A 19,231-nucleotide genomic window follows, 5' to 3' on the forward strand; every position below is an offset into this window, starting at 1 on the left:
GCAAGCATCATGATCATATTATGCTGTCAGGTCTATTTATAGCATACCAAGGATCATGGATCAGCTTGAATACATCAAAAAACTTGAAGAGGTCATGTTGTCTTTTGAAATGGGTGTTTTAACAAGACAATGACCCCAAACACACCATCAAGTGAGCAGCATCTTTGGTCCAGACCAACAAGATTAAAGTTATGGAGTGGCCAGCCCAATCCCCAGACCTTTATAGTCCAATTTTGGATGGGGTGACATCCAAAATGCTGTTTCTGATGCAAAACCTAGAAATGCAGAGAATTGTGGAATGTAGTCCAATCATCCTGGAGTGGAATACCTGCTCACAGGTGCTAGAAGTTGGTCATCTCCATACAACACATGTGAAACTGTTCTCAAAAACAGTGGTTGTAAAACTAAATATCAGTTCAGTGATTCACAGGAAAGATAAATCTTCAAGCATTTTTCAGTTTGTACAGTAAATGTTTGAGTTTGTAAAGAAAAACACATACACTGCCATTTATATTGAACATCCCAATATTCCTTTTTCTTCACTTTGCAAAGTAATGAAATTGATGAAAAAAATTCTTTGTTTCAATTTGGAATAGAATGTGCAGTGTTCCCAATGCATTTGCCTGTATGCACACAAAAGCTATTATAAAGATTTTGAGCTTTACTCAGTTTTTGAAACACAATGCTGTTATTTTGAACACAACTTTTTTGTGAGAATTAACATGTAGAAATGCCAAATTTAGACTGGTACTAAACTACGAATAAAGAAGGAAAAAAAAAAAGCACAGAAACCAAAACACTATCATGCAAAGTGCTAGACTGCACACCAGGAGCAACTTAAGGACCTTGCTCAAAGGCAGCTTTGTGATTTTCTTGACTGGGGAATTGAAATTGTGACTCATCACAAACCAGTTTCTTTAACATTAGTCCACCGCTAATCTAAACCATCACAATAGGCTGCTTTTGCACATTACTATATAACTGTTCAAAGTACAGCACAACATCCTGTCATCATATTGATGCAACAGCAATACCAACTGACAAGACATTTATTTCGCAGTCCAAATGTTTAATTTGAAAAAGAAAAAAAAACATACATACATTATTTTAAACATAAAACATCAAATAATTGGAAATTATGCATTTCACCTTAAACACAAGTTCCTAACACTATTTCAAAGTGAGCATCTAATTAAAAATATTTCCAATAATTTGCAATATGACAAAACCTTTGTGCATCACTCGTTTATTTACACAGAGAAATCTATGTAATTTATAACAGACTCCCTCAGATGTCACATGACCTACAAACTGTTAAGTTCAGAACAGAAGTTGTGTTAAAATGAGTAAAGTATCTGCCTTCATGTTTTCTTAATTCCAGAAGATTCTCCAACAAACATAAGCTGGTGTCACTCAAACTCAATGACTTGGAGGTTTTTGTTTGTTTTCCCCTTTAAATTGACTAATAAGCAGTGCTTTGTCATGTTTGAATGATGAGCCTTGGTTCCAACAGGGAGTCCCACCGTTCCGTCACCTAAAGCAGAAACGTATAAATGGTAAAATAAATATCAGAGAAAGATATTCTGACTAAATAAGCAATGGAAATGTGGCAACCAACACACACTACAATCACATTTTGCACATACACACACAAAGCCCATTTTAAAACAAACATTTTTCAGGGCCCCTTCACACATAGCACGAATAGGTATGAATCACAGTGAAACAGCCCGAAAGAGCGAACCCCGAAAACATCGAGCCAACGTTGGGAGGGACACCTGTTCTTGGCAGGCGTGAACGATCTCGCTGTGACGGTTTGTCAAGCTCACACGTGGGTGACATCACATTCAGATCACCAGCTGAGTGTTCACATGATCTGACGGCCCATTTCACATGGAGCAGTCTGTCGAAGTACGCTGTGTGCGACCGCTGCAGCCCGTCCCAAATGCGATATGTTTTTTTTGTATTTCCATGTGAGGACAACATGCACACACACGTGTGTCACAGTGGACAGCTGCAAGGTCATGTCCTTCAAGACACGGTATGTGTTCTCCAGCTGCGACATCCAGGTCCAGAGATCTCAACAGCAGCAGCTCGTGTGGACACGCCCACCTGTCCAATCAGCCCACAGAACAAAGTGTCACTCTCCTTTTCTTTGCTCTGTGATCATTTTGTTTAGTTATCTGTTATATAACTATGTATGTAGTTATTGTAGTAATTATTTATATACCTGTCCTGGCGCTGGTCTCTGTGTTTAATGTAAGACGTCGTGTGCACAGAGCCGTCATTTCTGGCTGTCAGTGAGTGGCTGGCCGGCGATCAGCTGAAAGGCGTGTTGTCGTGGCTGGTCGGTCCCCATGTGATCATGGTTGTACATGCATATTATGCCTCCCCCCTCGCATGCCACGTGTGTTGTACGGGGGGAGTGACACACCCGCACGCCACGTGCTGACGTGGGAGCCGATACTCTGGCATGCCACGTGTGTTGCATGGCAACCACCCTCACGGGGCACTTAGACAAATTTCATAGCCAGCTCAACAGTGGTCGCCTGCTCACTATTTTCATGCTGACTGCGTGAATGGCCACATATTTCATAAGTTTTCCGCAAGCAGTGTTGGATGTTCATGTGTGCCACCTGGAATTTGGCTAACACATGCCGAGAGAGGGATCAAATGGGCACTCGCAGGGCACTCTGTCTTTCGGCCACTGGTGTGCGCGAATGGTTGTGGCGACAGGTGTACGAAACGTTAGAGGCAGCTCCGATTTTTCACGAATGGCATGCGATTCCTCCGTGTGCCATTCGGCCTCATTCATGCTATGTGTGAAGGGGCCTTCAATGTGTTGCATTTGGTGCGGAAGTCCCTTCGGCTTATCCCTTGTTTTCACTTGAGGTCACCACAGTGGAGCCAAAAGTGGATCTGCATGATGATTTGGCACAAGTTTTACGCCGAATGCCCTTTGTGACACAACTCCATATTGGAAAATGGGCAAGGGTGGGTTTGACCAGAGAACATTATGCACTGGAAACAAGCGCAGTTAACCACTTGGCCACCAAACCTGCTGAGTCTCACATACCCTAAATTTCAGACTTCTGGATAATTTAATTCTGCTGAAATTACACAGATCCTCAGACTGTTTTGACCGATTTTAAGAAATCATAGTATAAACTGAACATTTGTTTGTGTGTCCGATTGTTCTGCCACTGCTCTGAGATGCAAAGGTGAAAGTCAGGGATTTTAATGTTCAAGCAGCCTTCGATTAAGTATGGCACACACTTTGGTGGATTCCAGAATTACCCTGATAAGGTCACCCAGAGGTCAATCAACTGGGTGAAGAGTGAAGAAACAGGTCAAATGTCAGCTTGCTGTAGCTGTTACTGTCTTCATGTTCATGGGTACTATTACCTCGTACATAGGGCTTATGCTTACCAAAGAGCCTCTGGACACAGCGTACTCTACTCTCTCCGACCCATCTGGGTTCTGATACACCAAGTCAAACTTTCCAGGCTCTAAAGGAGCTGAGGGAAAAGCAGAATGTTAAAAAGAAGCTTAAAAGTATGTAGGAGTGATGTGCGTATTGATCTAAAAAAAATAACATTTTCTGGTCTATGATCAATTCTCATAGAATAAGGGCGACATCAAAAGTCAGTAATTTGAGGTGATTTTATCAGCTATCACCAGGATCGATAGGAACGCCGTTTCTGTCCTCCTCCTCTGCTCTCTCTGCCCTCCTCGTGTTGTCACATGACTCAGCGGGGGTGAGAGGGAACTCAGCACATGGAGCCGTATAGACATATTTTAGGCCTGTGGCAACACCACCAAATTATAAAGCAATGGCGTTGAAATCCACAGAAAAGAGAACTATGAATTGCAGAAATTAACAATCCCCCTCCTTGGCACAGAGAGAGACAACCTTCACTGGCAGAAGTAAAGAAGAACCAGGGACACTCTAAAAAATGTTTCATGGAGTCTGTTGGTATAACTTAAACTGAAAGCATTTTCAGGATGAAAAGAAAAAAAAAAAAAAAACAGGTTGATGACCCACATCATCAAATATGAAGCAAAATAACTTTAGGTTCTCAGTCATCCAGGCGAAGATCAGAAGCTTCCTGAAGCTTAGTCGAGGCAACTGGACTTCTTATTTAGCTGCAAAACATTTCACCACTAAACATTTTGTCAGGGATTTGGCTGGGTCAGGGCACTGAGCCCTTGTTTTTCCCCTTGTTGTGGTTCTCCGTCTGCTTCAGCGTTGATTTATCAGTAATTATTTTCATCATGGGTTATTCTGTTATGTTTTTCTTATCACTTTGTTACTTTCCATACTTTAGCCATTGTCAAGTTCTGTTTTAGTTTTGTTCAGCCAGTTTGTGTTTTCATTGTTTTTCATTTAGCTTTCATCTGTATATGTTTTCTGTTATACTGTTATATCGGGTTTTGATTTCTGTTGATTAGTCTGTTCCTGTTTAATTCTGCTTTTGTATTGATTTTCTGATCAGTTCTAGTTGCTTTTGTATTTATGCTCGTTTGATTTTGGTTCCTGTTGTATTACATTCTGACCCTGATTTCCATTTTGCTCTGTTCTGCACCTCCCATCATGTCTTCATTCCTGGTCTCACGCCCAGTTACTTCTGTTCACTCCACACCCTGCACCTGACATTATGTTTTTTCCCTCACTTTGATGCAGTCTGGTTTGTTTCTGTTCACTCACACTCTTGCACCTGCTCCCGTGTCTTTGTCTATTACATCACGCCACTTTGCTCACTCCCTTCCTCACACTTTTGCCCTGTCTTACTCTTTAGCCAGAAGCCACACCCCTTCTAGATTGTTCCACCTCGTTTACACCACCTGTCCCTCACTTCTCACTAATTAAGTCCACAAGTATTTAAACTCCAGTCCTTCACTTCTTTGCCAGATTGTAGTCTTTGTACTCTTTCCAGCACCCATCACAGTCCTGTTTTTGTCTTGCCGTGTTCTGAACTTTGCTCTGTACCTCGACCACGCCTTTTGCTTCATCCCGGATGTCTGAGTTTGTTCGTGCCTCTGAACCCTGCTCGTTTGTGACTGCGTCTCAGCCTGATCCTGTTTGTACCTCTGCCACGCTGACTGACTACATGTGTACCGAAACCAAGCTTGGAATAAAGACCATGATTTCTCCCACACCAAAGCCTTGTCTGGGGTTTTGCATTGCGGGGTCCAGCCGCTCCTGGTGACGGGCTCCCTCCCGTCCTGACACATTTACTACGTAAGCAATGACTGAGACTGAATTACTGACAAAAAGATTTATGCAAACTGTTACTTTAAATGTTTTTTTTTTTTTTTTACTGAAATTGACCTTTGTCACCATTCTTGCTGTTTTTACCCCACAACATTAAGTCACAGATAGTCCAAACTATACCTTTTTGGAATCTTTATGTTCAGACAAATAATGTGGTATAGTTTTTTAATATGACTGGAGCATTTTTAAATTGTGACCCCAGTGTAATACTTCAACTGACCCCTGGCCACCTATTGAAAATTCAAGTGGCCAGTCTACTTTTTCAAAAGAGTAATGTCTAAGGAGTATTTCTGCTGAATTTGGTGCGTACATCACCATTTGAAGGATTGTTTCAGTTATCTGCTGCACTAAGATCTATAAGCTGCTTTTATAAGCAAAAAGTATCATATCTGTGAAACTGCCTTTTATTTATACAGTATCCCATCAATATCAAATTTTGCAGTATCACATGTCACTCATGTGGAACAGGCCGAGAAAACATTCTTCGATTTATGATTCTGCTTTCAATCCAATTATTTCAACAATACCTTCATCAGTCTTTCAATGAGTGTATCATTCACAAAATGACTTCTGGATTGCTACTACGTTTCCAAAAACACACCCACAACTCATCACAATGGAAACAAGTAGAGCTGATTCCCTGCAGTTAACAGAAGCATAGGATTAATTGATTCAGTCAATTGTTGAGTAGGTCCACAAAATTTTCATAGGTAACTCAAACTACTGCATATACAGCTTTGAAATATGGGGCTCTCAAAGATACAGATGAGAACCAGTGAACTTCTTATTTTGGGTCAAGTTTCATCTTTTAACATATAAAACACATAAAGACAAACAGGCCTTTCATATTTCTTGCCTTGTTGCCAATTGCAGGGACGTGGAGGTCACTAAAGCCACTGTTGCTAGTTTGACAGCAGATTTGTCTGTTTTATCTGTTCAATCAAACATGTCCTCAAACAAACTGTTTCCTGTTTGAAAAGAAGCAGCACCATAAGTATCTTACCATCAGAAGCATTTGTTAACTCCACCTCAATCTGATTGGTGGCTGGGTCAACACTCAAAAGCTTTCCCTCCTAAAGAAAAAAATTGTTTAATCTGAGTCTTCATTGCACAGTTACGCTCATTAAAACACTCACTTCAACACAGGATTAATGACTAATTTCACAGAACAGCATTATACCCACTTTATACTGTGACACCGCTGGCGTGTAGCTCTCCGTTAGCTCCAGCAGCTGTGAAAACACAAACAAAATGCTGTGAACAAACTAAGGATATTGACCTCCACCAATCAGATCACATTTCCATTGCATTAAAAACAGGTGCAAGTCACTGTCTAATAGACAGTGCCCAATGTAACATTCTGAATCAGCAACATTTCCCAGCCACACTTCTTTAGCATTTTGAAAGTTTCCATTTCATTTTTAACACATTTTGTGAATCCGATATGCCGTATGGACATGTCACATCCATCGTATGAGTTTGCTCTGCAGTGTCTGGACTCAGACCTTTAAATGCACCTTTGATGAGGGGGAACCCCAAGTCAGAGCCTCTGTGAGAAGTGACATTTAATGACATTTCCCATTGCCAGCCTGAAAAAAAAGCAAGAGATGGTTTTTATATTCACTTTGAAGAGGGCACACCAAAGACAACCGCTTCAAAGGGAACGTTTGCCCTCTCTAGGTTTTACCGACTCCATTTAGGACCTAATGCTCCACGCCGATTCTGTTTCAGTGGAGGAGAGCTGATGTCATTACCTAGACAAAGTGACTCACATTCCTGGACCTCAGGTCCTGCTAACCTGCACATTTTCCATCGCTCCCTGATCTGCCACAAGCTGATTGTCTCATTCAGGTGTGCACAATCAATCAGGAAGTAACAGTACCTGGATGAGCTAATCAGCTTGTGGCAGAGCTGGAAAATGTGCATGTTAGCCGGGAGCGTGGGCCAGGGTTGGGAACCACTGAGAATCCCACTGTGTCTAAATGCATCCAAGTCGCAGGTTTTGGGGTTTATTTTGCAACATCTGTTTGATCTGATCACATTAATTTCAATTTATTTTCATTTATATAGCGCCAAATCACAACAGAGTTGCCTCAAAGCGCTTCACACAGGTAAGGTCTAACCTTACCAACCCCCAGAGCAACAGTGGTAAGGAAAAAACTCCCTCTGAGGAAGAAACCTCAAACAGACCAGACTCAAAGGGGTGACCCTCTGCTTGGGCCATGCTACAAACATAAATTACAGAACAATTCACGGATGAATATACAAGAAATGCTATAGGCGCACAGGGCAGGAGGACTGCCAACACGAATACAACTCCCATCTTTGGATGGAGCTGCACCTTAAACAGACAGAAAAAAAACTGAATCAGGCATCAGAAAGACAAAAAATACTGTGTAATTTGCAAAAACAGAGAAATACTAAGGTGATCGCCGGCCACTAGCCCTAAACTTCACTAAAAGACCCAGAATTTAGGTAAAGTTGAGGCCGCAGCCCGCTCCAATTACTAATAAATGAATTAAAAGAGTAAAAAGCGTAAAACAAAACTGTACCAGTATGTTAGCCAAATGAAAGGGAAAATAAGTGCATCTTAAGTCTGGACTTGAAAGTCTCCACAGAATCGGACTGTTTTATCGACGCAGGGAGATCATGCCACAGAACAGGGCCACGATAAGAGAACGCTCTGTGACCCGCAGACTTCTTATTCACCCTAGGGACACAAAGTAGTCCTGCACCCTAAGAACGTAAAACCCGGGCCGGTACGTAAGGTTTAATTAGGTCAGCTAGGTAGGGAGGTGCCAGTCCATGAATAATTTTATAGGTTAGTAGCAGAACCTTAAAATCTGATCTCACTGGGACAGGAAGCCAGTGAAGAGATGCCAAAATGGGTGTAATGTGGTCCAACTTTCTGCTTCGTGTCAAAAGCCTGGCTGCAGCATTTTGAACCAACTGGAGACCCCTAATGCTAGACTGCGGTAAACCAGAAAACATTGCAGTAGTCCAATCTAGAAGAGATAAATACTGTACAAAACGCAGTGAGAACAACTGGTCAAGTATGACGTCAGCCATGCAAGGGCACTCCCAGTAATCCCAAAATGATTTTCCAGCCTATCAAGTAGAATATGATGATCCACTGTATCAAATGCAGCACTGAGATCTAACAGCAACAGAACCGTAGTGGTGTCTGAATCCATTGCAAGCAAAAACATTATTGCCACTTTGGAGAATGCTGATGAAAATTCAGCAAACAAGTGTTTTATTTATGCATTTCTTTAGGAAACTGGTTTTAACATTTTTTTTTTCCAGTGCTGCCTGCACCATTATAGCCCTTTTCGATTGACAGTTACTTCTGCTGGAGGGTGAATGTTTTCTTGTTTTCATAGAAAGAACAGCTGCAAAATATACGCTGAACAAAAACTGTACAACCAGAATGACAAGGAAACCAAAAGTACAGACCAGAACACAGTGATCCAGATAAGGCAAGCTGACCAAAGACTCACCTTAAAGGCAATTCTCTGCCCCACCTGTGGAGGAGCTGCTAGCAGGGGCATGGAACTGTAATCCAACTCTGGTGCACTTTCAGCTTCATTCTACACACACACACACACACACACACACACACACACACACACACACACACACACACACACACACAAAAAAAACATAGAAACCCAGGAGATCACTGAGCCTGATGCAAGTTTATAAAGTGAATCTGATCCCTAAAAGGTTTTAAAATGTATATCTTGATTACAGTGAAAGAGTGTGTAAGTTGCTGTCAGAGCAAGAAGATGATGTAGGGTTTTTTTTCTATGCAAGTTTCGATGTTTGGTGACATGCTTGCCAGAGTGATAGTTTTTACCCAAGGCCAAAATATGGACAACTGGTATTGCAAAGACACTGCATCTGTCCGTCCGTGCTCAGAGTAAAGGTGCACTGACACTTGCATGACTTTGATTCATGCACTTGCACGACCTGTATCGCGCAGGAAAGTAAACTCATCTTTAACAGGCGCAGACTGAACGTGAGAGGGGTGCTGGTGCACACAATTGCGCAAAGAGTATTTTGAAATGTACAAAAATCCTTCATGCATGAATGTCGTGCTACGTGACGCAATCTGCTCGCCAACACGACGTGCAGCTCGTCAAGTGGAGTAAAGAAGAAATGAACAGAGTGAGTGGTTGCGTCAGCGGACCACATCAGAGCGCAGCTCGCCTGAAGGATTATAAGATGTTAAATCTATCATAAACATACTTTTACAGCTGCACACAAGAAGGAAAGAACATGCAACTGTTTTACCAAGCCATGACAATGTAAACATGACAAATGATAACGTTTTTAGACGGCTCCAAATACTTTCTCCAGCTAGTTAGGCACGAACGGCGCTGTTGGAGCAGTCCTCTGCGATTCAGGAAGCGATTAGAGCCGTTTTCAACAGACAACTTGCAGAGGAAATGATTAATCCGCTATGAAATAATTATTTTATTCATGCAGTGTCCACTGCAGAGCAACTGGCAGGCAGTGGAACAAACCACGGCGTCCAGCTGGGAACACAGCGGGTGGGATCGTCATGACGACGTGTGTGCATCAAAGTCATGCAAATGTCAGTGCAGCTTAAGTCCAGTTGTATTACTGCCATGGTCTTCAAATTCACAGGGACCAGTCTTGGGACACAGACCTTGGACAAGTTCAAAGATGGCTAACCTTGACCTATTTTAAGAGGTCAAAAGGTCACATTCCATTTCCTATTTTTATGCTCATATGGCTGAGGGTATAGTTATATACCCTATATATATAGGCCGAGGTAGAGTTATATTTTATCCTACAATAATGCACTGGCATGCCTGGGCTGATGTCCAGGGGCCCCAAATCATGAGGCCCTCTAATTTTCTACACAAGAATATCATGGAGATACTTACATACTCTCCATGAATGTAAATATTCTTTCCATTGCACAAAGGGAAAACATTTATTATTAATTTTATATGACATCTAAATAGATCTGCATCATTTGATATTTGAAGTAAAATTAGTGAGAAGTGTTTCTTCTGGTATCAAGAATCAGAGGGCAGGGGGCCACAGCGGTTCACTCTGTCCTACAGGCAGCTGTAGGCATAAATGTTTACTTTTTTAACTCCAGCAAAAATTTGCAATAAGAACTTCCCCAATTCTTCACCTTACAGTGTTTCAACAACAACTAAAGATGTAACAGCAAACAATGCAGATGCTGGATTTAGCTTCTTCACATCATGGAAGCACTTTTATGTAAAGCTGTTTGGAAGATTGCATGACTCCATTAGCACCTACACCTCCTGGTTTTGAATGAAATGTATGGGAGAAGAATTGCACAAAAATCATGGTGACATCACTCATACAATGGAACAAATAATGTCACACAAGGGACCCAAAGACTAGAATGGCCTGTTAGCCCATGGCTATTTGAATCTGCCCCTGGCAATCACAGCATGGTCCCATTAGCACACAAACTAATGCAGAGCAATCTGACTTCAGGCAAAAGCCCCGTTTACACATAGACGGTAAACTCTCCCGGAAGCGTCCTGGCAGAGATTTTGCCCCCTCCGGGCCGTTTTAGGGATCATAAGCCGTAGTTAACGCCGGCGCACGGGGCGTGGTTTGGTTCCGGCTTCACCGAAAATCGTCGAAAAAATTATTCAACATGTCGAATAATTCCGGGAGCGCCCCCGGAGAAGTGGCCTGACGACGGAGACAACGCGAACAACGGCGTTTGATACTTTTTAATCGCCGTGTCATCCCGCCCCTTCCTGTAGTCCCGCAGTTTACACCGCCGTAATTGGCGGCCGGCGTTGTATCCCTAACCAACGGCGTGTAAAACGACGATAGAGCCCACATTGGCGTCCTCAAAAGCGTTTTAACCGGCGACAGAGGCAGACAAAACGGCGACTCAACACATGCCCACAGGTGCAGTCGATTGTGGCTTCACAAAAAAGAAAAAAAAATGGATTTAAGCAGCTCATGACAGTGATCAGCCACAAGGACAAGGTGACTGGAGTGTCTGTTTTGAAGGTTTTTAAATCTGACCACTAGAGGGCAGAAGTGAAGTGAAACTGCAGCATCCAAACTTTGAGGGTATGACGTCAAACAACCCTCCAGGACAGCTTACGTTACAGGTAGGAATCGATTATATCAACTTAACATTGTTATTCAAGTTCAAATTGGAGTAAAACATACTCTTCTACAGAGGCCGCAACTATAAACATCTAGTTATAAAATCATAGTGATGCAAAAACACACAGACCTGCAGGACCACCGACTTGTTGGTAAGAGAATCCTGCTCGTAGGATGGCAGAATTCTGTCACTGCCGAGTACAAAGTTGTCATTTTGTCCTCTGATGCCTCCTCTACGTTTACCCCCACGACCACCACGGCTGGATCTTCCCCGGTCACTTATTAAACCATAACCTGGGTGGTGCGCTGGCCGTCGGATCACCAGCTCGATCTCCTTGTCACTGTTTGGCTCAGGAGGTTCAGTTTCCGTGACGTTTTCATCAGGGGTAAGAGGTGAGCTGGCAGTCTGTTTCTGTGGACGCTCATTGGACTGCGGCGCAGAAGACGTCTGCTGGGACTTTGTATCGTCCGTTTTTGATTTAGGAGTTGAGGAGATGGGTGGTTCAGGAATAGGTGTCTTTTGAGGTAGAGGTGTCTTTTGTGGTAGAGTTTTTTTGCTGGCTCCCTCATCAGAGGACGAGTCTGTTTCTGAGGAGGATGACGGGTGAGGATGTTTTTTTGTCTGGGGTTGATTGGTGTCTGGAGGTGTTTTGGAAGGAGCAGGAGTAGTAGCTGGTGTTTTGTGTGTTGTTTTTTGAGGCGCTTTATCCACTTCACTGCTGATTTCACTGGACTCTGAAGAGAAAACTTTCTTTAGTTCTGTTTTTTGTGCCGAGGCCTTCTTGGTTCTCTTAACTGGCCGGTCTAAACTAGTAGGGATCTTTTTTGTGGGAGCAGGTGGATTGGGAGTCAGCGTGGGGCAATTCTCCTCTACCACCTTCCTCCTTTTCTTTTCGGGTTTCTTTCCATGTGACTCGGGTTTCTTTCCATGTGACTCGTCCTTTCCATGTGACTTCGTCCTTGCATCGCCTGCCTGCTTGGTGTCCCTCTCCAGACTCTCCTCACTCCTTTTCTTCTTTTTTTTCTTCCTGTCCACACTCACTCCACTGTCTCTTGAGCCGTCCCCCTCTTTGTCTCTCTGTGTCTTTCTACGGCTTACATTAGACACGTCTGGACAGCTGTCGTGTCCATTCACCTGAGTCAGAAAGTCAACTTTCACCCTGTCAAAAAAAGAACAACATTCATACTTTAAAAGGATGTACGTCATTTTCTTTTCCGTTTATTTGTTTTTTAACCTGAATCTCCAAGCGCTCCACTCACCACTGGCAATTACTTCAAGTCAAGTCAAGTCTGAGAATGCGGTGGGTCCTGGATGGGAAGCATCCAGGCATACAACCAGTCAACCCGTTACTTCCATTATAAGAAATACTTTTGAAAATGCAGTTTAGTAATAAATGGACTGCATTTATACAGCGCTTTTCCATCTGCATCAAATGCTCAAAGCGCTTTACAATAATGCCTCACATTCACTCCAATGTAAGGGTGCTGCCATACGAAGTATTCGCTACACACCGGGAGCAACGAGGGGATTAAGGACTTCCCCAAGGGCCCTTAGTGATTTTCCGGACAGGCCAGGATTTGAACAGGAGGATCCTCTGGTCTCAAGCCCAAAGCTTAACCACTAGACCATCACCTCCCCTAAGGTATAGTAAGGAATTAATACAAATCAATGGGGCAGCTGTATCATAAGTTAAACTCCATCATACACTCAAAATAGCAATGAAATTGTCAGCTGGTGGTGCAACAGCATCTGAAGAAATCTGACCAGCTTGGTGTATTCTTTTTTACACCCCTTTATATCAACACTACATAAGGCTTTGAATTAGCACTGGTCAGTTTGTTTACCACACATTTATTAATCTCTACAGGAATTTAACATCATGAACAGTAATATATGTTCTAAAGCAGCTCCCCATCCCAAGCCAACTTCTGTACCCAGCCTTCTGAGTAATGATGACTCTACACAACTTTTACATAAATTGGGGGAACTAATCATACTACCTGCCATTGGTCCAAATGAGGTAAGGTGGATTAAACTCGCACTGGTTTTGAACTTGTCCAAAATTTTTGAGAACTCTGTCAAATTATTAACTTTAACCATACTCAGATCAGGATATTTTGGGGTACACTTGGCTTAACTGGTCATTCAATTTTAACCCCATCCCTGGAAAGAATTCACCCAAAGCGATTCCAGGTTCAATTTAAGTTGTCCGTAGTTGAGTGTGGGTTGACTCGAGGTGACCTGAAGCTTGGCAGAGTTGCATCAAGCTTACCCTAATTCCTGGTTCACACGGCAAGATAATTAGGCCGACATCAGACCCGATCTTCCCCTTCCGACAATCTTAAGGATGCCCCGATTGTCGTGACGATGCTAAAGATAATCTTACCAGATATTCCTGCCGTGCGTGGTGTGTTAAGAGCGCTCTGATCTGCTCGAAAGGACACCAGGAGCGCTCCGATCGCAAATCGGGCATAAGCAACATGTTGGATTGTCTTGGCTCGATATTGCAGTGTGTGTGGTGTCCCCCAACTGCTGAATGTGACGTGCAGCCAATCAGAAAGCGAGGTGGCGGATGCACGGAGCAAAATCTAAAATCATAACAGCTGTTCTGACTTACCACAAAGTCCGGTGGTCGCGCTGTCTCCACTCCTTTAAAGAACGCCTTTTCTTTTTCTTTTTATATCTTTTTTTTTCCTCCTCCACAAACTATCACTGTTTGTTTACTCTGAAGTCATGTTTAATCTCAAGAGATTTTGCAAGATTTCCTGTCTGACCTGAGAATGTTCGTGTGTGAAATCTGTTCATGTGTGGTGTTGTTGTCCTTACCGTGTGGCTGCACACCACACACTTTATGACCAAAACTGTTAGATCTATGATTTTTTTATCTTCACGTGTGTGGTCTCTCAGGTTTTGGAAACCTACAGATAATTTTAAAATCTTGTCGTGTGAACCAGGCTTAAGGTATCGCAAGTTAAGTACAAATTAAGCAGAGTTAGTTAGGTGTCTGAAGGGCAGGAATGGTGGCCAAGTGGTTAGTGCACTTGGTTTCAGTTTGAAATGTTCCCGGTTCAAACCCCACCCCAGCCACATTTCCCCATGTAATGTGGAGTTGCGTCGGGAGGGGCATCTGGCATAAAACTTGTGCCAATTCAACATGCAGATCCACCTGGGACTTGCTGTGGCAACCCCGAGTGCAAAACAAGGGAGTAGCCAAAGGGACTTATCAGGTTCTTGAGAAAATAACCCAAAAACTTTGAACATTTTCATAACCAGTACGACTTGTGCCGAGCTATACAAATTGTGCAGAGCCTTTACTCAGAAACACTCTACACCAAAACACAGCCAGAGCTGCTTCACCCCACTGGGAGGAAAACACCTGACGTGAGCCAAGTTGCAACCCGACTCAATATGGACCAAAGCAGTGCCAAACACAGCCAGGTGTGAGACTTCCTTAAATAAAAATAAAATGCAAGAATGCGTTAAAGACTACACTACAAAATTTTAACATCTGGTTGAAAAAAATAATGCAAGTTAATATAGAGGTCTTATCCTGAGGCCCTGCAGATAACCATGCATTTCCTTTTCATTATATTATTTTTGTTAACTGTATTCTAGTCTTCAAAATCAGAAAAGTTTTACTGCCATATGAGTAAACAAGTTCACAACATTAGGAAATTGCTGCGGTATTTGGTGTTAACATAAAAAAATAGAGCAGTAAAACAAGTAATATACGAGGTCTATTAGAAAAGTATCTGACCTTTTTATTTTTTTCAAAAACCATATGCATTTGAATCACGTGTGATTGCATCAGCCAAGCTTGAACCTTCGTGCGCATGCGTGAGTTTTTTCATGCCTGTCGTTTGCATCATTCGCCTGTGAGCAGGCTTTGTGTGAGCAGTGGTCCACCCCTCTCGTCGGATTTTTATTGCAAATAAATGTCTGAACGATTTGGAGCTTTGCTGCATCAAATTTTTCCAGAAACTGAGAGACCTCCAGGTGGACACCATTCGGAAAATTCAGATGGCTTTCAGGGACGATTTTATGGGGATTACACAGATTAAGGAGTGCTCCAGCCGGTTTAAAGAGTGCCAACAGCTAGGGCTGCCACAATTATTACAATATTCGTCAATCGCGATTATTTTTCATATTCGCGATTACCGTGAATTATTTATTTTATCCACAAAGCATAAAACGACACAGAATCTGACGTCATTGTGCTGCAGCCTCGCTCTAGTCTTAATGCGGGACAATAACATGGAGGCTGAAGAGTGATCCGTCCTGCTGTTTGGATAAGACGGCCGATTAAAACGGTGGCCGTCTTCTTCAAAAGCCGTCTAAAATGCGGAGCTGTTGGTGTGCGTCTGTGTGTCTGCGTGCGCGGAGTCAACAGGCTGCACACTGCGAGGGAGGGGGTGCGCTCCTCTTTCCATGACAAAAACTCCTGTAACAGTGGAATGTGCCGTTCATTTCCAAACTGGACGCTGTGTTTTATCCGGGACGTTGCACAGGAATTGCGGAAGACGTGGACGTCAGCACTTTTTCGGCACATTGAGACAGACGTGTGGAGGAATTCCGCGCGTCGCGGAGGTGCCACATGGCGCAAAGCAACGCAGTGATAAAGCCTCACAGGACATGTTCTGGCATGTCCAGGCTCATCCACAATTTCTCAGATAGTCACACGACTGAAAAACCACCGAAAGCCGCCTGAAAGCCACCTCAAAGCCGTCCTGTGAGACCAACACGGAGGTGGTTTTGTGCCGCGCCATGAATGGCTCTGTGGCGCATCGCCCACTTCTCCATGAAAAAAAAACTCCTGTAACAGTGGAATGTGCCGAAAAAGTACTGATGTCCACATCTCCTGCCATTTTTGTGTAAGTCAGACGACGTCCCGGATCAACAAAGCCTTCACGTTGGAAATGATCTAGTTGATTCAGCCTGTCGATCGGCGCTTGGAGCGCGGCGCACTCTCAGCAGCTGTGGGCGGGCTTTAAACCGGCTGGAGCACTCCTTAATCTGTGTAATCCCCATAAAATCGTCCCTGAAAGCCATCTGAATTTTCCGAATGGTGTCCATCTGGAGGTCTCTCTCAGTTTCTGGAAAAAATTGATGCAGCAAAGCTCCAAATCGTTCAGACATTTATTCGCAATAAAAATCCGACGAGAGGGGTGGACCACTGCTCACAGGCGAATGACGCAACCGACAGGCGTGAAAAAACTCACGCATGCGCACAAAGGTTCAAGCTTGGCTGATGCAATCACACGTGATTCAAATCCATATGGTTTTTGAAAAAAATAAAAAGGTCGGATACTTTTCTAACAGACCTCGTATAATAAAACTTTACACTATAACAATGTCACAAAATGTACAGAATGTATAAGCTAAGATAAATATATAAGATGTATATACATATACGCACCCATATACACACACACACACACACACACCCATATGTGATCTGTGCAAACAGAGTACATAACACAGGGTCGTTAGTGGTGATAGCAACAATGTAGAGTTCTAAAGGTTCTTGTTAAGGAGGCTAACAGCAGAGGGGAAAATTGTTCTTATGGTGGGAGGTTCTGGTCCGAAGGGATCGTAACCTCCTGCCTGAGGGGAGGAGGTCAAAAAGGCTATATCCAGGGTGAGAAGGATCGGCTCTGATCTAACCTGAACGCCCCAGTGTCCTGCAGATGTACAGGTCCTGAAGAGATGGAAGGTTGCAGCCAATCACCTTCTCAGCAGAGCATACAATGCGCTGTAGTCTCTGTATGTCCCTGGTGGTGGCTCCAGTGTACCATACGGTGATGGAGGTGATGAGGGTGGACTCGATGATGGCAGTGTAAAACTGCACCATGATCCTTGCTGGCAGGTTGAATTTCTTCAACTGCCGCAGGAAGTACATCCTCTGCTGGGCCAACTTGACAACAGAAGTAATGGTGGACTCCCACCTGAGGTCCAGGGTTAGAGTGATTCCCAGGAAACAGAAGGTGTCCACTATATGATGATGGGGGTGTCTGACAGGGTAATGAAGGGGAGGGGGGCTGTGTTATTCCTAAAGTCCACAATAATCTCCACTGTCTTCTCTGTGTTCAGCACCAAGTTGTTATAGCTGCACCAGGACACCAGTTGTTGGACCTCCAGCCTATAGGCGGACTCATCCCCATCAGAGATGAGTCCGATAAGGGTGGTGTCATCTGCAAACTTGATAAGCTTGACAGACTGGTGATCAGAGGTGCAGCAGTTGGTGTACAGGGAGAAAAGCAGAGGAGAGAGGACACAGCCCTGAGGAGTACTGATACTGGTGGTCCGGGAGTCCAAGACATTCTTCCCCAGCCTCACGTGCTGCTTCCTATCCTTCAGGAAGTTGGCTGCAGGATAAAATGTTGGCTGAAGGATTAAAATGTCTAAGCTTGTACAAACACTAATGCACATGTAGCAATTTAGGCACAAGTACTACAAGCAGATATGCATCTTCTGCACAGTTTGTGAGACTGGACCCAGACTTGATCAAAATTCCAATAAAGCACAAGAACAAGATATCCAGAAATGTGCAAAGCTGTTGCATAACTCTGAAGGTGGCTACATGCAGATTTGAAAGTTGGATAGTATCAGAAGTATTGTTTAAAATTCAAACCCTTTCAAACCTTTATTGCTGATGTATAATATTAATTTGCAATTGTTGTCATGTGATTTCTTCATGTTCTTTTGACTGCAGTGGCTCTCTGGCGTGCAAGGGATTGTGGGATATCAATAGGGTGAATGGGCCATTTTCCAATATTGCTGAGACCATGGCTAATAACCTAAGTGTTAAAGGGGGTGTAGTGTGCCTCACTATAATCATGGATTTCCGTGACATACGTTACACAAGTCTAAAAGAAACCGTTTCAGGCCTAATATTTACTTGTCTTTGGTAGATTCCACACACACGCACGTTTAACTATGGGACTTAAAGCGAAAGCTCAGTCAAATATAACCACAAAGGTTATCTTTCATATTGATTTTAGCCACTGAGACCCCTTTACACGTCAGAATGAGCAGTTTTGTCTCGAACCTGACGCTGTCGTTGTCGCGCACCACGTGCACGCTCTCCGTGTGCGGCAGGTAGCAGTCTTCCACGAACAGGTTGACGATGCTCCTGCGGCTGATATCAAACTTCTCCCTGATGATGCTTTCCAAATCCGCCACCACACGACATTTGTTCAGATCCACCAGAAGCCAACACATGCGGCAGCCAACGAGAGCCGGCGGAGGATAGTCAAAGAATAAACGCACGCGAATCGAGTTGTTGTGGGCAGCCATGATCACAGCCGGATGCTACAACGTGTTCCGCCGGATATTTTCAAAATAAGAACGCGCTTTCTGTTCAGTTAAAAAAGCACATTTTGCGGAAATAAAACACTAATCAGTTAAACTGAGAGTATCTACGAACTATACTGTGTCCAAGTTAATGAGAAAAATTTATATTAGGACCTTTCACACAAAAAGTAGGAGACATCGTGGCAGTCCCTCAGTAGTGGCGAAGATTGTCTTTTGATCAATTCCCTGACGGGATGATGAAAGCGGAGATGACTGAACAGGCCCAGTCTTCTTGATTCACACTGTTTCTGACAGATGCTGCACATAGTAGCTGCGGGAAGCTTCTGCCGGTCAGGATCTTGCTCGCTCTCTCTCCTTGCTCTTTCTCCTCTTCTCCTCTGTGTTGTTTGTCCACATCTTTTTGAAGACTTCCACTCCGGTGTGGTTGATTGCTCGCCAGCTGGTTTGGTACCTCACTTATTCTTCCCAGGTGTTTGAGTCGATGGGGCAGTTCTTGA

General features: G+C 43.4%; 1 protein-coding gene across 2 annotated transcripts; it reads right to left on the reverse strand.

Moving 5' to 3' along the window:
* Positions 1-1,436: 1,436 nt before the first annotated feature.
* On the reverse strand, positions 1,437-18,764 carry coil (coilin p80). 2 transcript variants are annotated; one of them, XM_034190735.1, is made up of 8 exons: positions 18,469-18,762; positions 12,372-12,579; positions 11,550-12,335; positions 8,776-8,865; positions 6,460-6,507; positions 6,279-6,348; positions 3,406-3,518; positions 1,437-1,534 (listed from the first exon to the last, which is right to left on the reverse strand). In XM_034190735.1, the coding sequence occupies exons 1-8, from the start codon at positions 18,714-18,716 to the stop codon at positions 1,481-1,483; spliced, it is 1,617 nt and encodes a 538-aa protein (XP_034046626.1). In that variant the 5' UTR covers positions 18,717-18,762; the 3' UTR covers positions 1,437-1,480. The 2 variants fall into 2 exon arrangements, with proteins under 2 accessions (XP_034046626.1, XP_034046625.1); XM_034190734.1 differs by having other exon boundaries at positions 3,430-3,518; positions 11,550-12,579; positions 18,469-18,764.
* Positions 18,765-19,231: the final 467 nt, after the last annotated feature.

This window comes from Thalassophryne amazonica, chromosome 16 (assembly GCF_902500255.1).
Source record: "Thalassophryne amazonica chromosome 16, fThaAma1.1, whole genome shotgun sequence".
Taxonomy (NCBI): Eukaryota; Metazoa; Chordata; class Actinopteri; order Batrachoidiformes; family Batrachoididae; genus Thalassophryne; species Thalassophryne amazonica.

Excerpts from the sequence above, each read along its gene's own strand:
- coil (XM_034190734.1), bottom strand. The coding sequence starts at position 18,716 with ATGGCTGCCCACAACAACTCGATTCGCGTGCGTTTATTCTTTGACTAT. Across the intron at positions 12,580-18,468 it reads CGCGACAACGACAGCGTCAG|GGTGAAAGTTGACTTTCTGA; the intron begins GTTCGAGACAAA and ends TTTTTTTGACAG. Across the intron at positions 1,535-3,429 it reads CTGTGTCCAGAGGCTCTTTG|GTGACGGAACGGTGGGACTC; the intron begins GTAAGCATAAGC and ends TTTCTGCTTTAG.